Below are 24,576 nucleotides of genomic sequence, written 5' to 3'. Positions count from 1 at the left end.
TGTGGATTGATATAAGAAATCTATATGTGTATAGCTATATGTATGTATATCTATAGATCGCTGGTCCTCAACCCTGGTCCTCCAGAGCCACTATCCTACGTGTTTTAGATGTCACCATCTTCTAGCACACCTGACAGTCATTATCAGGCTTCTGCAGTGTGTGATGATATGCTCATCATTTGAATCAGGTGTGTTGGAAGAGGGATACATCTAAAACATGCAGGATAGTAGATCTCGAGGACCAGGGATACAGATATGCATTTGAAGTTGATGACTGCATGAATAAAAATGACTAAGGTTTGTAGAACTGACTTTATGTACAAAATAAAACATAAAAATAGCTGTGTTTTAAACAGGAATACACAAATTATGAACATGAACTATGAACTGAAGTAAGGATTTTGTGAGGATACAAGCATGAATTGTACCAAAAAGTAAGAAATGATAAAATAATGCTGCAAATGAATTAAATGAAGCAATGAAGTGATCACTGTTTTGTGTATAACACAGCTTGTAGGCATATTTTGGTGTTTTTTTGATGCTTTTTTTTGATGCTGTTTTCACTCCACTTCCTAGGTCTTCATCCATCTCACAGATACATAATGTCCAAGAGCATCCTGGGTCAAGCCTCACTGGAAAGCAACGACTGCCCTTATAGTAAATGTGTTTCCTTAGACCACCAGAGTGGAGGGAAATTCACTCCAAGGGAATTCTCTCTGCAGCTCTAAATCATCATCAAAACATACTGTTGAGTCAGTTTTCTGTCGTAAGGTCTTGTATACATGCATTTGTGTTAGACTCTAGTAGTGATAGAAAAACTGGAGTCCAGTGTCTTTAATGCTCCCACTATGAGGTGCACTGTATTTTAACAACAGCAATGACAAAATGAGATCTTTGTCACCTAATTCCTAATCATTTCTCTCGTTTTGCTTTGTGTAGTGGGGCCAAATTAGGTCGATGGCTTGGTTCAGATCTCCAAAATCCATCAGCTTCTTTGCCGTACATGGGGTTCCATCCTGCCTTCACATATTTCTCCGGCGATCTGCACAAGCATATTTCCAGACATGAAACGCTTTGAACAGCCAGTGTGCAGGGAGTCACCAGCGTTGTTGATGCAACATTTGAACACCATTGGGCTGTTAATTGCTGGCTCTATCTCACATGTTATGTCAAGATGACCATGGTGCTCTTTACAATAGCTCCTGACTTCAGTGTAATTGTGATTGATGGATAGACCTTGGCTCTTTTATAAATAAATATGCAAGGACTTTTGACTGCTTTCCAAATCTGCTCATTTATGACATGAGTCCAGGTGCCAGGCTTCAAATGGTATATTCTTTTGTTTTTTTAGTTTTAGAAAATTTGTCATACTCAGCCTTTTCTGGAATAAATTCTCTCCATTTGTCAAAAGGGTTACTTTAATACATGGGCAATATTTTGTGAGCAATTTTTGAGTCAATATTCTGCTAACTTAGTTTTAAAACATTTCATTTACATTGGCCAGGAATCAGATTTTGCAGAGGGTTGTAAATCCTATGCTGAGAAGCTAAAACTTGTAAAAAAAAGTGCAATATTAGATGTGAAATTCCTGCAGCACTAACTTTTTTTCCACAGGTGTACTTCAGGTTCAAACCTGTCCACCCCCCACTAGTGATAAAATTGTGAAGTCTCATGATGTTCCATTTACATAAATTGGGAACAAAACTACTGAACAAAACACTTACTTTTGCATTGCTTTTTTATTGAAATTTCAAACATTGTTGACAGGACGACTTTACCAGGTAAACAAGGAAGAGGCATCAAGAGGTTATGATCAGGTAAGATCATCGTGACAGCTGTGATTAACAGAGTAAGAACAATGTGGAATCCAGTGCAAATGTAGCTCCTGTAAAAATACAATGAAGTCCATTGCGGGTGAATTGGGGGGGGGTTGCTTAACGTCATCGGCTGAAAATAAATGTAATATCTATAAAACCATAACAGCGCAAACAAAACTTTAAACAGCACTAACTAGCACAAACGAAGCACAAACAAACACAACCATCTCCACTCCATTTAGAGGAAGAGGGAGGCTGTGTGACATCATCGGCTGAAAAATCTTGTTACCTCCGCCAAGGAGGTTATGTTTTTGCCAGGGTTTGTTTGTCTGTCCGTTAGTGTGCAACATAACTCAAAAAGTTATGGACAGATTTTGATGAAATTTTCAGGGTTTGTTGGAAATGGGATAAGGAAGAAATGATTAAATTTTGGTGGTGATCGGGGGTGGGGGGGCCCACGGGGGGGGCCACTGATCAGCCTTGGCGGAGGTCTGCGCTCTCCGAGTGCTTCTAGTAATATCTATAAAACCATAATAGCACAAACCACAATTTTAACGGCACTAACCAGCACTAACGAAGCACAAACACCACTATTTCGGTTGATTTTAGAGCAAGTGGGGGGCTGGCTGACCTTTCAAAGAATTGTTAATAACTCAATAATCATAATAGCACAAACGAAAATTTTAACGGCACTAACCAGCACTAACGACGCACAAACAAACGCAACCATTTCCGCTCGATTTAGAGGAAGTGGGGGGGCTGCATGACGTCATCGGCTGAAAATAAATCTTCTAATATCTATAAAACCATAATAGCACAAATGACAGTTTTAATTGCACAAACCAGCACTAACGAAGCACAAACAAACGCCACCATTTCGGTTACTTTTGGAGCAAGTGGGGGGCTGGGTGACCTCAGAATGACCTTTCAAAGAATTGTTAATAACTCAATAACTACAATAGCACAAACGACAATTTTAACTGCACAAACCAGCACTAATGAAGCACAAATGAATGAGAATATTTATCCAGAGATTTTCGTTGGGTGGGGGGGCAACTTCACGCAGGTAACAAATGGACTTATAAGAATTATACTATAATTAGGTTCTTAAAAGAAGTACACCGCTGTGCATAAAGTTGGAATAATTACGTTTTCAGATACATTCCCCCTTTTTTCCTATTTATACACATCAGTAATCCCCTTTGACCTGCTGCAATGATTACATACCGACTGCATTCAGTTAGACTTTATCAAGAATGAATCACAATACCACATTAATTTCATGGGAAGAGATAAAAACATTTTATTCCAACTTGATCGACAACAGTGCGTATAGAAATGTCACGTCACATATGTGATACCTTGGCTCTAATATATCAGGAAGACGACAGTGGAGGCTTTAGTCCTGCAAAGTTGATACGGAAACGCTTTTATTTTGAAAATCAAGTTAGATGGGCTCGCACAGCTCTCTGGAGCTTCACTTCCAGCTGAGATCAGGGCTACACCGACAGCTAACTTCAGGGGATAAATGCTCATACTTCCATATTCTGTTCACTATATTTACTAGAGGCCAGCCAGTAAACCGACACGTCGTTTTCCGTTATTCAAAGTCATCCATCGTTCCCATTATAGCTGTCATTCCATTCAAACTATTCCGAATGACAAAGGAGCAGTTGTTACGCTAAATCTTACGTGGTCATTGCCAAATCTTACGTAGGCATAGCCAAATCTTACGTGGTCATTCGTTATTCCATGTCATTCGTCATTTAGTTTAGAAAGGCCCACGAGAAAGTCCTTCTAACTGAAGAATCTCTCAGTGAAGATGTCTCTCATCTAAACATTCTTAAATGATTTATTAGCATTTATTTATACTATTATCCTCTGTATTTTGTATTTTATCAATATAAATAAGGTATTTTCCTGTATTTAATTCACTGATCATGTAGATGCTCATAAAAGCTCAGATTAAAGCTGTGGGTTATTATAGTAAAACAGAGAAAACTGCAGAAAAAGTGACTTTTTCAGTCAAATATATTATAATAGCCCTGCAGTTGATGACACCCAAGACAGAGTACAGTTCCACCGGTTTCAGGCTTTATTAATGGACTGAGCAGAAAAGAGCAAAAGTTGTTGTCTCAGCCATAACTTGCGCTGCTAAACTTCGCACCTGAACAACACAGCCGTAGCTCTCTTTTCTTTTCTCCCACTCCCACTTCACTCTCTTTGCACATGTGCACAAAAGGCCAAGGCATAGAAACAAAATTGTCACTGCTTGAACACGAATACCCACGTAATGCAGAAACACAAAAACACTGTTAATATGCTTAACACAGGTTATCACAATATCATTAACTAAAGATAAACCCAGTACTTCCATCCACTGTCAGCAGTCGCTTTTCCATTGACCGTCTAATTGCGCAAATATAACTTTCACATAAAAATTTACCTAATTGAAAAATAACAATTTCGCCAAAAGTCTCATTTTTCAATTAAAAGTTTTTGTGCTGGCAAGAAGTGGTTTTTCGGGCATAGCACAGATCACGCAAAACTGCAATGAAAAAAACTTTTTTCACAACTAGAGTCAGGGGGATTACCATCTCTGTCAGGCCTCTCTGACATTTTCTCCAAAACATCTAACATGTGCTGTTCCTCAGATGTACTCATTCCTGATCCGATCCATCCCGGTCACTCCCAAAGAGAACCTCAGCATCTTAAACTCTGCCTCCTGTCTTTTCCTCAGTGCCACTGTCTCTAACCCATACAGCATGGCTGGTCTCACCACTGTCTTGTACACCTTTCCTTTCATTCTTGCTGACACTCTCACACAACACACCTCTTCCAACACACCTGATTCAAATGATAAGCCTATCATCAAGCTCTGCGGAAGCCTGATAACGACCCGTCAGGTGTGCTGGAGGAGGGAATCATCTATAACATGCAGGATCAGTCTGTCCCAAGGCAGCTGTGGCTACAAATGTAGTTTACCACCACCAGAGTGAGAATGTGAGAGTGAATGAATAATGGGTCAATAATGTAACGTGCTTTGGGTGTCTAGAAAAGCGCTATATAAATCCAATCCATTATTATTATTATTAGTAGTAGTAGTAGTAGTAGTAGTTCTCAAGGACCAGGGTTGGTTATCCTGTACTACGGTCTTGTGGCTAACAACTGTGTGCTAGTTAGCGTTAGCATCTTACCTTAGAACACACATAGTAGTTGCATAATCGCTGCAAGTGAGGTTTTCTACACTGTTTAATCCATATTCGATATCTCTCCAGTTGTATTTTTGGTTTTGGGAAGGCGAAAAATATAACATCACCCAAACGTTCTGGATATCTTTCATCAGACTTGTGAGTCTTGTCTGCCTACTCTGCCAGTAAATTGCCTAATACTCACTGCCTTCACTGATTATATTGGTTAACTGAAGGCATTTGGACTGATGAGCCAATCAGAGGCAGAGCAGGGCGGGTCATGCTGAGGAAAATATTGCTAACTAGCGCTAGAGCTGTATAAAGACAGTTACAACACACTTTGATGTTACTGCTCATGGTTCATGTAAGCCTGAATTGTTCCAAACAAACCAAGCATTGTCATGTTCTTCTATGGGACAGACAGCAGTAAATGTGTTATAGCATAGTGAATCTCAAAATAAACCACACACAACTGTTGTTGCACCACTGTATGTTTTGTTGTGCCAGTTATGCTTTTGAGTAGTGGAGTTGACCACTAAAAGGACTGCATTTCTTACTTTGAAAACTTTAATTTTGGGGGGAAAGGATCGTGCTAGCTTGGGTAGGCTACTTACATGAGTGGTGCTAACTTTACAAGTTCATTTTCATTCTGCAATTGACCCTTTGCCAAGCCCTGCCCTAGAACCACCACTGATCAATCATACGTTAGCAACGGTAACTAAGAGAGGAGTGCCTGGCAAGCATTTACCTCCGGAGCAAAATGCCTAAAGCAGCAGACTCACAAGTCTGATGAAAGATATCCAGAATGTTTGGGTGATGTTATATTTTTCGCCTTCCCAAAACCAACACCAGTTGTGTTTTTACAACTGGAGAGGTGTCGAATATGAGACTTGTGGTCATGGCTTCACCATCCTAGGAGAAAAAACAGGACCAATGGCCCTGTAGCTTACCGGCCAAATTAAAAGCTTTGGGAAATGTATCCAGATGCCATTTATTATCACCCAGTTATGTGTATTCATTATATTACAGAAATAGCCCATGTTTTGGTAATATTCCAATCAGATCTGTAAAAATTAAAATTCCAACTTGATATCATTGATACTTACTGATTTATTGTCCACTTCTTATCTCTCGAAATAATGTCAATACCTTGTGTTGACATCATCATAAAGAAGTTGTATACCAAGTTTGAAGTCAATCAGAACTGTAGTTTCGGAGAAGAAGACGACTGAATTGTTTTCCCCATAAGAGCCCATGTTAAATTTTCCGTAAGTTCCCGGATCCAGAAGAAGATCCTGATCAGCATGTGGCCATTATGTTTTGGTCATCTCCCCATCAGGGCTGTACTGTAGAAATTTCAACTTGATATCATTTATATTTACTTAGTTATTGCATCGATCCACTTCCTATCTCTTATAATGGGGAAATTTTTCAAAGTCGCACCAAATCCAGAATCCAAATAATTTCACTAACTTTTGTTGACATCATCATAAAGAAGCTGTATACCAAGTTTGAAGTCAATCAGAACTGTAGTTTCAGAGAAGAAGACGATTGCAATTTTTGTAACAGATGACAGACGACGACAGACACCACATGACAACAATAGCTTACGGCCTGTCGGCCGGTAAGCTAAAAATGGGCAATTTGGCTCACAGATATTACTGAATGGTGCGCATCAGAGGGGATTTAGAAGCGGGTATACACAATGCTGACTGAAAAATAAGTAGGTATACCCTGGACTACACCAGTGGCTGAAATGGAATGGAATGGAAATCTGTTGGTCTTGACGACTCGCTCTGAAATTACGAGTCCTTCTCCTCCCACTGCGTTCTGAGACCAAGTCAAGGCCAAGTCCTTGAAGGGTCCAGCCCGAGACGGGACCAAGAAAGTAGGAAATGATCTCGGGACCGGATTCGAGTGCTACAACATTACTTACAGCTCTCGTACATGTCCTGTACTACTCTAACCTACTTCTTTGCCACTCCTGACTTCCTGAAACAAAACCACGGCTCCACTCTGAACACCCTGTCATATTCTTTCTCTAGATCTACAAAGACACAATGCAACTCCTTCTGACCTTCTCTGTCCTTCTCCATCAGCATCCTCAAAGCAAATACTGCATCTTCTGTACTCTTTCTTGGCATGAAACCATACTGCTGTTTACAAATGCTCACTTCTGCCCTTAGTCTAGCTTCCACTACTCTCCCATAGCTTCAGTGTATGGCTAATCAACTTTATTCCCCTGTGGTTGCCACAACTCTGCAAGTCTCCCTTGTTCTTAAAGATGGGCATCAACACACTTCTCCATTCCTCAGGCATCCTCTCACAATCTAAGATCTTGTTGAATAATCTCGTCAAAAATTCTACTGCTACCTCTCCTAAATACTTCCATACCTCCACAGGTACATCATCAGGACGAACTGCCTTGCCACTCTTCGTCCTCTTCAATGGCCTCCTCACTTCAGCCTTAATAATCTTTGCTACTTCCTGGCCCTCAACCAACACCTCTTTCCACTCTTTCTTCTCTTTGATTTTCCTGATTCATCAGCTCCTCTAAGAAAATTCATCAGCTCCTCTAAGAAACCTCTACACATCTCCAATGAAATTACCACTGTGACAGGATCTTGATATAAAATATGAAATACATTTTATTTGTGTATTTCACAGCCTGTTGTCTTGCTACCAGAACTGACTCTCTAAATGTAGACTCATGCTTGCTTAACCACCAGACTCCATTTTCCTCATACATCAAGCAGAGGAGGGGCCAAGTTTTTACTGTTCTGTTTACTAATGCAAGCAAGAATGTGTCGCATAATGTGCAACCAAATTTTCGCTGCATTTTCAAAAATCTTCAATCTTCCAAAAATATTTGTATATTTCCATCCATCATATCCACTACTAGTGTTGTGTGAATATGAGGAGCATAAGGAGCGCTGTTAAAATTGCAATAAATAATATATTTAAATTATTTTGTCACAAAACCTATTAAATAAAATCACTTTTACACTACTATAGCATTTTTTCTACCTAGCAATGAAGGTGAAAAGTCCTAAAAGCATCAATTTAAACACTATACAATAATGTTACTGCCACTTTCTGATTTCAAAATGAAATACTGTTGATTTGACACCTTTTGTTCAATTAGTGGATTTAGTGGTTATTTTGTTTGTTTTGTTTATTTTAACTTAAATCTCATTTCATTAATTTTACTGATTTAAGGCAAGGCAAGGCCAATTTATTTGTATAGTACAATTCATACGCAGGACAATTTATAGTGTTTTGCAAAAATGGAAAAGAAGCAAGTTAAAAACACACAATTAAAACATAATCAATAAAACATAAATAATAATCAAATAAAATAAAGTAAATAAAAGAAGAGTGCAGATGGAACACTTTCAGTTGTTATATGCACAGTTAAACAGAGCCATTTTCAGCCTGGACTTAAGCATTGTCAGAGTAGTCGCCTTTCTCATGTCATCAGGAAGACTGTTCCAGAGTTTAGCTCCATGGAACTGAAACACAGCTTCACCATGTTTAGTCCTGACTCTGGGTACCAGCAAAAGACCTGTCCCTGAGGTTCTCAGGGTCCAAGATGGTTCATATGGGACCAACATATCAGAGATGTACTTTGGTACTAGACCATGGAAAGACTTATACATCAGCAGAGCTGTTTTAAAGTCTTGTGTCTTCCCTTCTGTGACAGGAAGCCAGTGCAGAGACCTGAGCACAGGACTACCATGGTTGTACTTCCTGGTTCTAGTCAGGACCTGAGTAGCAGCGTTCTAGATGTACTGCAGCTGTTTTACAGCTCTTTTAGAGAGTCCAGTGGAGAGGCCATAACAGTAGTCTAACCTGCTATAAATGCAAGGATAAGTCTCTCTAAGTCTGGTTTAGACAGTAAACCTTTGATTCTGGCAATGTTTTTGAGATGGTAAAAGACTGATGACATTATTGATTTAATGTGGCTGTTAAAGTTTAGGTCCATTATTACCCCTAAATTTCTAACCTGATTTCAGCTTTTAAAGTAGAGATTCCAAATGACTGCTGACACTTTCTCTTGGTTTTGTGGGCCACAGACAATGACTTGAGTCTTGTCTGAATTTAGCTGGAAAAAGTTGTCTTGCATCCAGACAGTGATCGGATTTACTGCTTACTATGTTCACTTTGTTATATGTAAGGCGCCAAAATGTTTTTGGTCAATGACATTTGTCCAAATATGTAACCCAAACATTCTTAAAAATAGACACTGTATAGACATAACTTGAAGTACAGCATAATCTAAAGTGGACGCACAGGGGAACTTACCAGCGTTGTGGAGGGCCTGGACCCGATGCAAGTATTCATTCACTTTATCCTGGATTCCATCCAATTTGGACCCTGCCATTCCAGCGTAGATCAGGGCCTGAGCTGCCTCCTGCATCAAGGAAAGCTTATTAATAGTATATATATATATAATATTATAAGACTAACACACATACACACACACACATACATACACACGAGTTTTATTAACTTGTCAAGTAGAAAAAAAAAAGTGTAGCTATGTACCTTATAATAAAATACAGCCTCGTTATATTTGCCATTTTGATCGTACGTAACAGCTGTTTTCGCAAATTTGACAGCGTCGTGCTCCAGCGCCGTGCAGTCCATGCTAAAACGAACTTAAAAAATGACAGTCTCCGAGTTAGCAACGAAGGAAGCTAGCAAACCGTACCTACTACCGTTAAACGCCAACCAGTACGCCTATCTCCTGCCAAAAACACTGTACGTTTATTAGACTTGCATACTGACGAGAATGCCGTTGAACGGCCTTAACTCCGACATCAAAACTGCACAGTTAATGTGTGCCTGTCATTACCAGCCAGACGACAACTAGCTTAGCTCACACCTAGCAGATATCAAAACAATCATCGTATTTCCGGGAGGCAATATCGGCGCATGCGCAGTAAATCCTCTGTGACAGGGACGCATTCTCAATCACAGACAAAATTCACGTCTTGTCCGTAATTTTCAACAAATACCTTATACCGCTACAGAGCTCTACCTGTATTACTGAATACTTTCTTTAATTCAACCCCCTACAGCACAACGTTGCCCTTGGGCAACAGGAAGTTTTTTCAAACGGTGTGTTTGTGTGAATGTAATCATACATGATTTCATGTATTTTTTGCACAAAACTAGCTGTAAATACAATAATATTTTTTACTTCTATTGAATTTTACTTCTTGTAACACATTTTGACAGAAAAGTTGACAAATGGTATTTCTGTGAGAGGACAGAGCAGGATCAGCATGTTTGGGAAATCCCAGCTATTAGTAAGGACAGTGATGTAGTCAGCAACGACAGAGAGGAACAGTGGAGTGGAGAAAAAGGCCAGTATGGAAGCAAATGTGTGCCAGCAGATAATGAATGGTTGTATTTTGCAATATTTTTTTGAATAGTTGTATTTCGTAATTTAAATTTTTTTCATAGTTGATTTTTTTTGAGTAGTAGTATTTCATCATTTGAATTTTTTGTAGCTGATTTATTTATTTTTATTTTTATTTTGTAATAATTGTATTTCATCATTAGATTTTTTTTTATTGTTGAATGTTTTTTTTAATGGTTGTATTTCACAATTTGAATTTTTTTGTTGTTGAATTTTTTTTTGAATAGTTGAATTTTTTACACATAGAGTTTCATAATCTGAATTCAATTATTAAAAAAAAAAAAAAGTTTTTTAATTCAATATTCTCAAATACAATGTGTTTCAAATTCAGTCTAAAAAAATTCAATATATCACGGACATCTTGGTCAAGCAAAACCAATGGAGTACCGAGCCACTTGATCCAACTTTCACCCAATCATACATCACGCCGGATATCATGTGACGCTCAGAGGGCAGCGCCATGGTCATACAGTATATATACTCCATTCCAGTATTTTAAAACTCTTCTCTCTGATGACCTCCTTGACTTAATTGTTCATGAGTCAAACCTCTACAGCAGGGGTATTCAACTAAAATTTAAAGAGCTCCAGTTAGAGAAAATTGCTTGAAGCAAAGGGGTGGTAGATCAAAATGTCTAACTGCTTTGTGTGATATATATTTAAATAGCCTGGTAGTCATAACAACATCTGCATGTAATCAATACCTGACTGATTGGCTTAGAGTCTGGTTTCGACCAACTCGATATGTAAAGTGTCATGAGATAACTTTTGTTATGATTTGGCGCTATATAAATAAAATGTGATTGATTGATTGATTGATTGATTGATTGACTGAAAAATCTAATTAATTCAGTATGATTAAAAAGCTTTTTGAAAGTATTTATTGTCACGACACATAGATTTGAACATAAATGTGTGACTGCAGATATGTGTAACATTTCCTCATAAACTAAATAAAGTAGGGGTGCATTTCAAAATAAGAGAAAATAATAATAATAATAATAATAATAATAATAATAATACATTTGGAAATGGTGCCTGTTCAGATAAAGTGCTTATCTTCAGAAAAACAAAATTAAAGGAAGAAAAGCTTGAATTTACCCTTTTATGTTTCACATCCTGGCTCAACAGTCTCAACCAGTTGTACAGATAACAAGTGGTGCCAGGCACAACAACCCCGCCCCTTGCACATATTGCAGCTTATTTTGGCATTGATCCGGCTGATGTCATCATGTCTATGCGTGTGCTGATGTCAGCATATCAATTGTCTCTATATATGTGGCAAGTTTGAAATAAATTGAAAGTAAATTGATGTTTTTATAGACATTTGAAATTTCGCCCATTATAAGTACATGGGTAAAAAAAAAAATTTTTAAATTCATAAAAATAAAATTTGAACTTTGACTTACTTCTCCCAAAATGTAACCACATCTGCTCTGGGTCACTGGCAATCTATAAACCCAATTTGGTATGAATTGAACCAATAGTTTGACCATTAAAGTGTTAACAAACAAACAAACTGAACCAAAAACAATACCCCCCCCCATGGATTAAATCTCAACACACCTTAACAATTGCATGTTGTTGGGCAGTAAATGTGTGGCTCAGGATCCTGGTGGACTGGTCATACTGGTCATACTTGTTTCATTCTGTTTGCTTTGCTAACCATACAAAATGGATGGTTAAAGCAGTATACTTACTTACAGAAAACTTTTATGAAATTTTAGCCAAACCCTCATAACAAGAGCTTCCAGCCAGCCCCGCTTCCGGTCTGTGTCACACTCTAAATGGTCCCCCCCGGAAACATAAACAATATAGCAAACTTCTTGTTACAATACTGGGCTCTGAGACTGCTTATTTTCTGTAATCTCACTTCAAATTTGAGTGGGTATGTTCGTTCAAAGCCTTTATGTGGTTTCATAATGGCGCTTCACATCAACACTTTTAATAAGTGCCCACGGTTTCTTAATCAATGAGACACACTGGTTTAGTTCCCAGTTGGAAGTATGAACAGAAATGAGTCCATTCTGGATTAAATGCTCTATTCTCCCTTTCTTTTCTCTCCCTTTGTCTGTCTCACTTGTCTTTTCCTCAGCTTTCTCTGGCACAGTCGTCTGTTTCTCTCCCTTTGTTTTCTCTACATGTTTCGCTTTCTTTCTTTTTCTTTCTACCATGTTTTTGTGAGTAATTACCTCTAACTCTCTCATCTGTCTGCACTGCACAGTCACACCCAACACAGCCATCCCTCTGTTGAAGGATCTCTGATTTTGATCTTTACCACATCATTCTATACAACAGCAACAATGAGTGGCAACAACAGAATTCCACATATCATGTGCGAGCTCATCAGCATTTTTGATTATGCCAAAGCCGATGGTAACAGAGACCCTGACTAAAGCCGAGCTCAAGGCTATGCTGGAGAGTGAGATGTGCCAAATGTTAAATGTATTGTACAATGAACCTGTGAACTAGCAGTAATGAGTGGTGACTGGGTCAGTCTGAGCTGTTTAGGAGGGATGTACCATCCATAGATTCTGGTTTTATAGGAAAAATGTATCACTGTGCATGCTGTTTCAGTGTTTTAATTTAAATTGTACTGTTATTATGGTTATGCATATGTATTTCTGACTATTGGATTTAGTATTTTTCTGTCATATTCGTTCATTCATTCATCTTCTGAACCTGCTTTACTCTCACTAGGGTCATGGGGGATGCTGGAGCCTATCCCAGCTACCTATGGACGAAAGTGAGGTACACCCTGGACCATGAGTTGCCAGTTCATCACAGGGCTTTTCTGTCATATTGTTCAGTCTATTGATCTATTTATCTGGCCTGCTTTGTGCTCGTATCAGTCATACAGCTCTGGAAATAATCTTCTCTCCTTACTCAACTTCCTACCTCATTAGCAAACAACAGATTTCTTATTCGTATGTGCTCATACCTAACATGGTTTTAATCTCAGGCTGTGATCTAAGCAGAGTCAGAATAGTGTCAAAATTAAACTCAAACACCATATAGATGGTAACTCTGTAAAAATGAGGTCTTAACTAATTCTACTGATGCTGTACACAAAGGATTCATTTCTCACAGTGGGGAAATTCACTGGCCAAAGCAGCTACAGGATAAAGTGCAGGAAAAATGTGCATGTATAAAGATAGTGCAAAAGACAAACAATACATCAATAATATTAATAATAGTAAGTAATAAAACTCTATAGGCTACATATTTACATAAAGTTAAAGATTTAAGACACATTTTGGTTTTGTATGGTTTTAGTTCTTGTCTGTCATTTCTTGTAATATACTCTCTGTTCTAAAGTTCCACTAAGGTGAATGACAACAGAGACTGAAAAATAATCACAATTCAGTTTTCATATTGTTTAAACCGATCTTTGCTGACTGTTTCGGCTGATGTTTGCAGGGAGCAAAGGGCTGTGCATCGGTGGACAAGGTACTAAATGATTTGGACCTGAACAGTGACTCTGTGGTGGACATCAAAGAGTTCATATCATTGGTGGGTGCTGTCACATGTGACTGCCATGGCTGCGTTGCAAGCAGGATGACTGAAGAACACGTCACAGCTTGAAACCCCTGTAGTTCTGGTTTTATGTCATGGCTCAATAAAATGATTAACATAACTGTACATGTTGCAATTATTGTCTCACAGAAGAAACATATTTTGTGTGAAAACAGTCATATGAAGGCTGATTTGTTTACTTGAAATTACATTCTTTGTGTTGCATTTTTAAGACAATAAAACATGATGCTCCATCTGAGAATTAGAGAACACCCAAAACAAATGTTTGCTCTGGCAGACTTTTGCATGTCAATTTACCAGGAAACTATGACACTTACCAACCAATAAGAATGAGGTATATAACATGAGGTATACAGACCTGATCAAAATCTTAAGACCAGTTGAAAAATAGTTAGAATTTACCTTTTGCACATTTGGATCTTAATGAGGTTTTAAGTAGAGCTACAATATACAAAAGCAAGAAGGGGGAGTGACACAAAAAGCACTTTGAAAAAGCAATTTATTGAAAACAAGTAAACTGAAATAGGCTGTTTATCAGCTGATCAAAAGTTTAAGACCGCAGGCTATAAAAGCCAAAATCTGCTCAAAATTCTCATTTTCTGTCGGGCATTCACACGGTCATGCCCTCCTGATGGCTAAAGCTAAGAAGCTTTCTCTTCTTGAACGTGGTCGGATCGTCGAGCTGCATAAGCAAGGCCTCTCGCAGCGTGCCATTGCTGCTGAGGTTGGACGCAGTAAGACAGTCATTCTAAATTTTTTGACAGATCCTGAGCATTATGGAACAAAAAAGTCAAGTGGTAGACCCAAAAAAATTACACCTGCGCTGAGCCAGAGGATCCGATTGACTGTCCGTCAAGACACAGGGCGGTCCTCGACCCAAATTAAGGCCCTTACTGGTGCCGACTGCAGCGCAATAACCATCAGACGGCATCTGCGGGAAAAGGGTTTCAAAAACAAAAAACGAATTCAAAGACCTCATCTCCTACAACGCCACAAAACTGCCCGTTTAGACTTTGCCAGGGAGCATCAAACATGGGACATTGAAAGGTGGAAAAAAGTTTTATTCTCTGATGAGAAAAAATTTAACCTTGACGGTCCAGATGGCTTCCAACGTTACTGGCATGACAAGGAGATCCCACCTGAGATGTTTTCTACCCGGCACAGTGGAGGGGGGTCCATCATGATCTGGGGTGCTTTTTCATTCGGTGGAACACTGGAGCTTCAGGTGGTGCAGGGTCGTCAGACGGCGGCTGGTTACGTGCAGATGTTGCAGCGGGCATCCCTCATGACTGAGGGCCCTCGTCTGTGTGGTAACAGCTGGGTTTTTCAACAGGACAACGCTGCAGTTCACAATGCTCGCTTGACGAAGGACTTCTTCAGGGAGAATAACATCACTCTTTTGGACCATCCCGCATGTTCCCCTGATTTAAATCCCATAGAGAACATTTGGGGATGGATGGCAAGGGAAGTTTATAAAAATGGCCATCAGTTCCAGACAGTTGATGCCCTTCGTGAAGCCATCTTCACCACTTGGAGCAATGTTCCCACCAGCCTCCTGGAAACACTCGCATCAAGCATGCCCAAACGAATTTTTGAAGTGATTAACAAGAACGGTGGAGCTACTCATTACTGAGTCCTACTGAGAAAATTTTTTGTTCTGGTTTGGAGAGTTTTTTGTAATTTTTTGAGCGATGGTCTTAAACTTTTGATCAGCTGATAAACAGCCTATTACAGTTTACTTGTTGTTTTCAATAAATTAGTTTTTCAAAGTGCTTTTTGTCTCACTCCCCCTTCTTGCTTTTGTATATTGTAGCTCTACTTAAAACCTCATTAAGATCCAAATGTGCAAAAGGTAAATTCTAGCTATTTTTCAACTGGTCTTAAGATTTTGATCAGGTCTGTATCTCATAGCTGGTTCACCAGCTATGAGAAGAGTCATGCAGTCAAATGTGATCTCAAGCAATAAAATAAAAGTAAAATCATTGGTATAATAATCTATAAAAATAAACCTGAAATGTTTGTTTTTGTTTTAGTGTGAAAAAAGTAAAATTGCTTCATAAAAATCCAAATAACCAGAACAGCAATCTACAACCATTGTCTTGGGAAAAATAAGTGCAATTTCAACAATATTACAACTCAGCTTATTATCAACTCAACTTACAGATCACCGTGCATCTACCAATACACAAAACATTTAATAAGAGGGATCGTAGTTTGCCACCACCAGAGGGGGAATGTGAGAGCGAATGAATAATGGGTCAATGATGTAAAATGCTTTGGGTGTCTAGAAAAGCACTATATAAATCCAATCCATTATTATTTATTATTGTTAAAATTACAATATTTTTTGTTAGACATTTCAGACTGCTCATATCTGTTCAAGTTATTCACATTTTATTGTGAAAGGATGGTTTGTAAAAGTAAATATTTTCTTTTTCATTCATTTCATTCATTTTCTCCCCCCTCAAACCAAGAAGAAAATTTGTAATTTAATTATTTATACTTTTTACTTGAGATCAAATTGGTCTGTATGTGTATTCTTTCTTTCTTTCTTTCTTTCTTTCTTTCTTTCTTTCTTTCTTTCTTTCTTTCTTTCTTTCTTTCTTTCTTTCTTTCTTTCTTTCTTTCTTTCTTTCTTTCTCAAAAAATAACAGGGTGTCCATTATGTGGCAGAAATCATATTGGCAGAACTTATTTAACTGACTCATAGCCCCTCCTGCTGTTGTGGACAGTGAATTAGTCCAGGCATATATGAGAAAATCTGTTTTATTGACTGACTATTATTATTATTATTATTATTATTATTATTATTATTATTATTATTATTATTATTATTATTATGATGATTATTATTATTATTATTATTATTATTATTATTATTATTACTGACTTATTGTTGTTTGTCTTGTTTTGGAGTTTTTATTGACATCCTGCTTCAACAACTCCTGTCCAATTTGAAAAGATGCTAAGTCATAAACATATTACTTGTACCACTATAGGTACACTACATATCATTACAAGGCTTAGATTCTCCAATTTTTTGCTATTTGGGAATTTTGTAAATCACTAAAGCACTAAAGAACAATTCACAATAAAGTCAAGACCTGTGTCAAGGATTAGTGATATTCTTTTAGTCCAGGGGTCACTTATGATTTAAAAAGGTCTGCATGGGAAAAAAATGTCCTCATGTACATGTCCACAGCATCATCATGTGCAATTTGCTTTATAATTTAGAATTATATTTATTAATTTATATATATTAAAGTAACATTGTCATTGTATCATGTGTAACATGTGCACTGTGAAAACAGAGACTCCAATCAAACAGAAAAAGCTGTAATTTAATGCCATTTCAATGATATTTATTTTTGTTTGAACTCTAGACTCTGGAGTATTAATGTGTGGCAAACTTGCAACTTACAACTGCAAATATGGAGGTAGTTTAACAGCTCATTACAGAAATTCCACTCAAAGAAGACTGGAAGGGTGTTTTCAGAGTGTCCTTTGTAGAGTCCTAATGCATGTTGTTCATGCAGGTGCAGCATATTTATAATAAAGACACGAAATGAATGGAAAGCAGTTTTTCATGTAGCTCATTTACAGCAGGAGGTTTCATTGTCAGTGGACCCAAACTGATAAAACTGCTGTTTGTGTGATGCCTTCTGCTGGCAAACAGAATTAATCAGTTCAGTCCAATATGTGGTAAATCTGATGTTTCATATTTATACATTCATGTGTTCATTAGCATCAATCAATCAATCAATCAATCAAATTTTATTTATATAGCAACAAATCACAACCAAAGATATCTCATGACGCTTTACATATAGAGCTGGTCGAAACCAGACTCTCAACGACAAATGTATTCTGAAACCTGAGCTGTATCAAGTAGTTTCTTAATTCATAGACAAAAAGGACACTGACAAAACACGCATAAAACCATCTTTAAATAGGTTATATGTGGTGCTCTCAATATCAGGGGGAAGTTGCACAACAGAATACACCTATGACTACCAAAACCACCAATGAATCAACACCATATATCCACAGATTATATCACTCACTGCATAAAGTACAAAGGTCATGGATTACACACATTTGCACTATGGTATCATCAAGTTTTCTTCTACAAAACTCAGCAGGTTATTTTGACATGCAGTCAAAATAAGTCAGTCAGACAGGCATTTAGTTTCAATACATTTTAATTCACGTGATTTAAAATGACATAAGACTTCTGCATTTGTTTTTGTTTGCAGATGTTCTACCAGATGCTTTGACCCCTCATAGGTCTTTTCAACTCATGAATTAACATACACTGCCCAGCCAAAACCCAAAAAAAATGGTTGTATCGTGTATAACTCATTCCTTTGATAAATGATTTGTATTTAAATATCAATGTTTTTGTAAAATTATTTTAGGTGATTCCTATCATCTTCTTCATGTGAGACAGGTGGGGCGGCGCCTTAGCACCCTCTATTGACAAGCCGTCACTGGTTAATAGTATATTATGTACATCAAAATAATTTATTATTTGGTCAAAATAGCAGAAACATTAACAATAAAGTGAAATTCTGGTGCCAGCTCCAAAATACCACAAGATTTAATACAATGTTTTAGCAAATAAAACAACATAAATCATATGCTATATATGTTGTGTGTGCACTTTTTTATTGTTGTATTAGCCAGAGTAAGAAGTTTCTATTGCACATATGGCATATTAAAAAATTTGGGGTGCGGTTTGCTGCAGAAGCATTTAGTTTTGGACATGGACTGAATGCACATATTTCAAATCTTGCAAGTTACAAGAAAGCTGCTACCTATAGTCCTCTAAACATCTTTCTAATTTAGATACAATCATGGAAAAAAATTATTAGACCATCAAAAGTCATCAAAAAGAATGGTTATGCAATCAAGTACTAACTCCTGTGTGTATCATGTGACTAAAACAGACAGAAAAGAAAACATAGAATGCCTAAAAGCACTATTTTTAGCAGTACAATGCCATAGCTATTGAAATAAGAAATTAATTGATTTCAGTAACCAAGAAAACATGGAAAATGGATAGATATCAGCTCTTAAATTAAACTCTTATGAGCTATTTTTTGTTGTTATCATTCTATTTGTCCAAACAAATGTACCTTTAGTTCTACCAGGCATTAAAATGAATAAGAAATTGAAGAAAACAAGGGTGGTCTAATAATTTATGTGTTTATACTTGTATTATAGTCTATTTCCATAGTGTAATATGAAATTGCGCACCTGTCTGTCAAAAGTACTATTTTTTATGAGCCTTTGTTCAACTCCAGCACATTTCACTTCACTTAAATAACCTATAACCCTTAAACGACAAACTGTTGTGGTTGTGGTTATCTCAAGTGCTTATACAGTTGTATAGTTTCCATACAGTTTCCATCTCATAAATAACAAAAACATGATTTATGTTCCATCTTACGCTCCTGACTGAACCAGCCTACGGAACATTGTTGTATGCTAGCACACTACTACTAAAGTTTTTTGCAAGTTGATTGGATAGTGTGCGGGATATCTTTTTTTTCCTAATGACTACATCTCCCACAAACCAATGCGGTACGTTTCAGAGTGTACGCGTAATGTACGCTCTCAGCTTCCGGTTGATGTGTAAATGGATACATGACACAGTTGTTTGGGGAAGAGCTTTACAGTGGAAAACCGATAACGTCCATAAAACTACCGACGTGCTATTGGTATCTTAACGGCTGACAGCTCCTCTTAGAGACCCCATCGGCCGCGATGGAGGCGGTCCCGCGGATGCCGATGATCTGGCTGGATCTGAAGGAGGCAGGGGAGTTTCAGCTCAGTCCGTCCGTCAGGCAGGTGAGCTGGGTGGGGAATGGAGCAACAGGGCTAAGGTCCAAAGTCAAGCAACCAGGGATTATAAGAGATCGGCTAATTGGTCTAATTAAGACGCTAAGGTTGCTAGCCGTCAGTTTAGCTGTTGTCGATTTTAAAGAAAAGGAGAATATTAGCTAGCTGTCGAGCTAACTAAAAGTGATTGTGGCAGTTTTCTTGACCACCGCCTTTGCTTGCTAACATTAGCTTGCTAGCTAATAATTGGCTAGATCTTCATTTTGAAGTTCTTAGCTGTCAGCTTAGTGGCTCACTACTTGGAAAATAAACCATGCAGTTGACAACGACGGTTCAGAGCTATACGTAGCTAAAATAACGTAGCCTGGTGTCTCGGCCCAGCCAGGGTGACGACAGGAAAACATTCAACTGTGATCTCATAGTCATGTGCACCTGAACGCAGCAGGTTCTTTACAACTGTAGGTTCCCAACCGGAAGAAATAACTTATACTAAGCGCTTGAATAGTCATTAGATATTACAGTGATATGGACTTATGTAACCCCGCATGAAAATCAAAATAAGAATGTTAGATGGCGGCAATAAAGCCTCAAACAGCTTCAAATAAGAATCTTAGTCGATTACATTGTATGACCCAATGCAGGATACAACTACAAGAGTACACTCATACCTTGAAGGTCACAAAAATTGGAGGAGACATAGCATTTGGATTTTGTTTAGTGTTGTCTTAAAAACATATATACCAGCACCACATTCTAATCTTGATACCAGTTCATATCAATTTTCCATTTAGACAAAAACGGAATCGCATTATGCAACTCATAGGAGACAAAACAAGTCAAACATATTAAAACTTTTACTTAAAATATAATCCTATCTGTCTGCTCTGTGCCACTAAGATATTGGAACTTATTAGTAAGCATTAGAATAGTGAAGTATTATTGTATGGTACAGATGTTGTAGTGCAAACTTGTGACACCTTTCATTGTTTGCAAATCAATCTTCATTACTGTCATACTGATGGTTACTTTGTACCTCTAACCTACACACAAGTCCATACTTTTATGACTAGTTTTATGCATTTTGCTCAGTGTTGTGACCCATAGAAGTAGAGAACATTAAGACTTAGAGGAGAGTACTTCTGCCAACGCCATTTTCCTGTAATTCAAACAAATGCCTTATCTCATCCTAAAATTCTAGATTTCAGATTTGCCCCCAAAATTTAATGGCTTTGCCCTATGGCCATGTCCTCACCTTTCATTGTCATGAACATCAGTGCAGTAGTTTTGCTGTAATCCTGCTGACCAATATAGATCTAAATTGAGGTTCTGGCTGCCTTTTGAGCAAAACAACAATTCAAAATGCACCTTATTCATTGTAATATATTCACTGTTAATGTGTTTCCATGTGTTTCTTACTTTATATAAATAAAAATAATAGTTTTGTGTTATATTATTATCTTAATGTAATTTTAGCATTCTTTTTTTAAACAAATAAGGTACATCAGCACCCTTTAAATGCTGTTATGGTTGTTGTGGTTTTATTTGTCACAGTGCACCAGACTCCTGGTCCATATACTGAATTCTTTTCTGTGTTCGCTGAATTCTTAGCCCGTCTAGTCCTTCAAACGGACAAAGCAATTATTGTAGGTAACTTTAATATCCGTGTAGACAACAAAAATGACTGCCTCAGTAATCCTTTTATGTCATTATTAGACTTGATTGGCTTCAGTTGATGTGTACATAAACCCATTCACAGCTTTAATCACACCCTTGACCGGGTCCTGACCTATGGTGCGGAACTTGAAGACTTAATAGTCTTTCCGCAAAAAAAACAACTGGTCAAGGCCGACGACCATCCTCCAAAAACCTGTGTCTGCTTACATATTTCTGCCTGTTAAAAGGACATTTTTCTTCACCACTGTCGCCAAGTGCTTGTTCCTGGAGGATTCTTTTGGTGTCTGTGAATTGGTTTAAGAATCTGGTTTAGACCAGCTGTAAATGTAAAGTATCATGAGATAACTTTTGTTATGATTTGGCACTATATAAATAAAATTTAATTTGATTTGATAAATGATATCAATGGCTCTGATTTATGAAACCATCAATAGATCAAAGCCATTGTCACCGACACCCCATCTAGCCATTTAGGTCAGTATCCTACCAATATCTGATATTATGATCAGATTGGTAAATCCCTATTTAAAGGGAAACACATTTTTTTCATTGCTGTTGGAAAATATTAGTGTTCTTAGGTGCTGTTTAAAAGACAATTAGAAGCATGAGAAATTAGTGTTTTTTTATTTGGATTTTTTGTCAAATATATTTGATTAAGTCTCAGTTAACTTTAGCATCTACAGATATGAAGTAGACACACAAGGATAGATTGAGACAGTGAAATGGCACCAGGACAATTACTTATTGTTACTGCGTCAATGTACATGTGTCCTTATGGCATAATTTGATTCCAGGGGAAACGGAAGTAAACAAATCACTATGCCTCAGGGTTTTGCTGGCTTGTTTAACTTTTGACCTGACTAAGTAGATTGCTGGTCATTATAGTGGCCCATAGAGCCAGCCTTGGCAAACCATGATCGGACAGTTATAGAGCCTGCAGCAGAGTTGTTAATCCTTGCCTGTTAAAGGTTAAAACATTTTTTTTTATGTGAAGAAAAACTTAGCAAATAATTACTACAGGAATGTGTCCAAACATGATCAGTCATATTAGATTCTGGATGTAAAGATAGGCTATGTGAGATTATCTGTTGTAACTGTTCATCTCATGAGAGTGTTTTATTTTTTTCTCCCGAAGTTCATCTTGAAGAACTATGGAGAGAATCCAGATAACTACAATGAACAACTGAAGAAACTGGAGACACTGCGGCAGGTAGGCACTGTGTCACACTTCTCAGGGCTTCATCTGTTGCCAAATCTATGTGGATTAGTTCTCTATAAATCAGTGGTTCACAAGGTTCACTTTGGAGACCCCACTTTCAAAAATTAATTGTAGAAATGCAGCAGTTATACTCATGGATACATATTCCTTCTTTCTAGTGCTATAACCAACAGGGTTTTTGAGTAATTGATTTAATTTAAAATCTTAATAATTTTAATAATCTAAAGTCTTCCAAATGTCATAAGAATATGGAACAAGGTTTCTCAAAGCCAAACATGTATGATGTCTTAAGATGTCTTACTCAATCCACAACCCATGGATAAATCAGTTAACTGCAGCTTGCTGCTAGGTGCTAGCTGACAATACTGATAAAGGGTGCAGGAAACAGGTGTGTATCCTGATTGTATCATTTGACTGTTTCTGAGTATAGACTTAATCCTGCCTTTACATGCTATGAGAATTACAGAAAATATTATGAACTTCAAAACTGCACATGAAAAAACTTTGATACATGAGCTGCCAAGATGCAAATAACCTTTGAACTTTTCAACATGGTGGAGAGTAACAAGGGATTCATGGTGAATGGTCAACAATGCTTTTATTAATGTTCTGCTGCTGTTAGCTGATGATTTTGCATATTTATAGCATACACAATAAAAATAAACAAAAAAATAAAAAATGTTGTAACAGATGAATTAACACATCCAAAACTCTTTTACCCAAGCAGCAGGTAACGATAAATTGTCAGACATTTTAATGTTTCTACGACAAGAAAAGCACTTGATTAGCCATATTAATTTAAATTAATGAATATAAACTCAAATTGATATGAATTTTATAAAGTATTATAAATATTAAATTATTTAACCCATTTTTGCTGTTATTGTGGCTGCCTCCACTGCTGCTGCCACCACAGTAATACTAATTAGGCTAGTAGCATTATTACTATATATTCTTGTGTTGTTGTTATTATCATTATCATAATTATTAGCCCTTTCACTTTCTCCTTTCTCCTCTCTCTCTCTCTCTCTCCCTTTCTCACTTTCATTCACTCTCCCTCCTACCCTTTTCCCTATCACCCTTAATCAATCTAGCTATTTTGTTTAGTTGCTCTTCATGTTTATTATCTTTTTCATTGTAATATGATGTTGTTTGTCATTATCTTTTGTTTGTTTATTTGATTGATTTGTCTTTTGTTTATTTGTTGTTGTTTGTTTTTTTTTCTCGGTAACTGTATCACTAATAATAATTTTTTTAAAAAAGCACTTGAACACAATGCACTTGTAATTTTGAATTCACTAGTGGAAAGGATCATCTTCCTGATAGCACATGAAGGCAGCATTAGGCTATGTGTACTGAATACTGTGTACTTTGTACTGAACTGAGGCTGTGGTGTGAAGTTCAGATGTCAGTGGCTCATCCCTCGTTTGGTCCCAGTGACATTAAAACAGCAACAACAAAAAAAACAAGGTCTCTACGGGAGCATAGCCATGAAAACCATCATGTTCACACACAGGCGTTAGGCCCTTTGTATTAATTAATATTTGTGTGCAGAGGTAGTGATTATGTAGCTGCGGTGAAAAACAGTTGCTGATTAAAGCCAACAAAAACACACTGTTCCTATGTGACTCACAGAGTGCAGTGAATGTGACGAGGGATTTTGAGGGATGCAGCACTCTGAGGAAGTACTTTGGCCAGCTGCATTACCTCCAGAGTCGTGTCCCCATGGGAGCTGGACAAGAAGCCGCTGTGCCCATCTCATGGTACTCACCCACACACAAAAAATAAATACATACAGTACTCAGCATTGGAACATACCACATTCAAATATTTATGTTTAAAGTAAATTCAAGGGTTATATGGTGAT

At 37.5% G+C, this 24,576-nt stretch overlaps 2 protein-coding genes across 3 annotated transcripts in view; one reads left to right on the top strand and one right to left on the bottom strand.

Annotated features, from left to right (window-relative positions):
• capn7 (calpain 7) overlaps window positions 1-9,926 on the bottom strand; it is a 34,416-nt gene extending 24,490 nt beyond the window's left edge. The window contains exons 1-2 of the mRNA XM_030158490.1: window positions 9,557-9,926; window positions 9,314-9,422 (exon numbers count right to left, since the gene is read on the bottom strand). Of these exons, the coding sequence (XP_030014350.1) occupies window positions 9,314-9,422; window positions 9,557-9,658 (211 nt within the window). The 5' untranslated portion in view covers window positions 9,659-9,926. The remainder of the gene's footprint in view (window positions 1-9,313; window positions 9,423-9,556) is intronic.
• Window positions 9,927-19,589: 9,663 nt separating this feature from the next.
• Window positions 19,590-24,576, top strand: part of ptpn23a (protein tyrosine phosphatase, non-receptor type 23, a) — a 31,621-nt gene continuing 26,634 nt past the window's right edge. For both annotated transcript variants that reach the window (XM_030157554.1, XM_030157553.1), the window contains exons 1-3: window positions 19,590-19,825; window positions 22,626-22,700; window positions 24,345-24,472. In XM_030157554.1, the coding sequence (XP_030013414.1) occupies window positions 19,742-19,825; window positions 22,626-22,700; window positions 24,345-24,472 (287 nt within the window). In that variant the 5' untranslated portion in view covers window positions 19,590-19,741. The remainder of the gene's footprint in view (window positions 19,826-22,625; window positions 22,701-24,344; window positions 24,473-24,576) is intronic.

Source organism: Sphaeramia orbicularis, chromosome 16 (genome assembly GCF_902148855.1).
Source record: "Sphaeramia orbicularis chromosome 16, fSphaOr1.1, whole genome shotgun sequence".
Lineage (NCBI taxonomy): Eukaryota > Metazoa > Chordata > Actinopteri > Kurtiformes > Apogonidae > Sphaeramia > Sphaeramia orbicularis.
The sequence above is the reverse complement of the archived record's forward strand: the minus strand, read 5'-3'. Positions and strand labels throughout refer to the sequence as shown.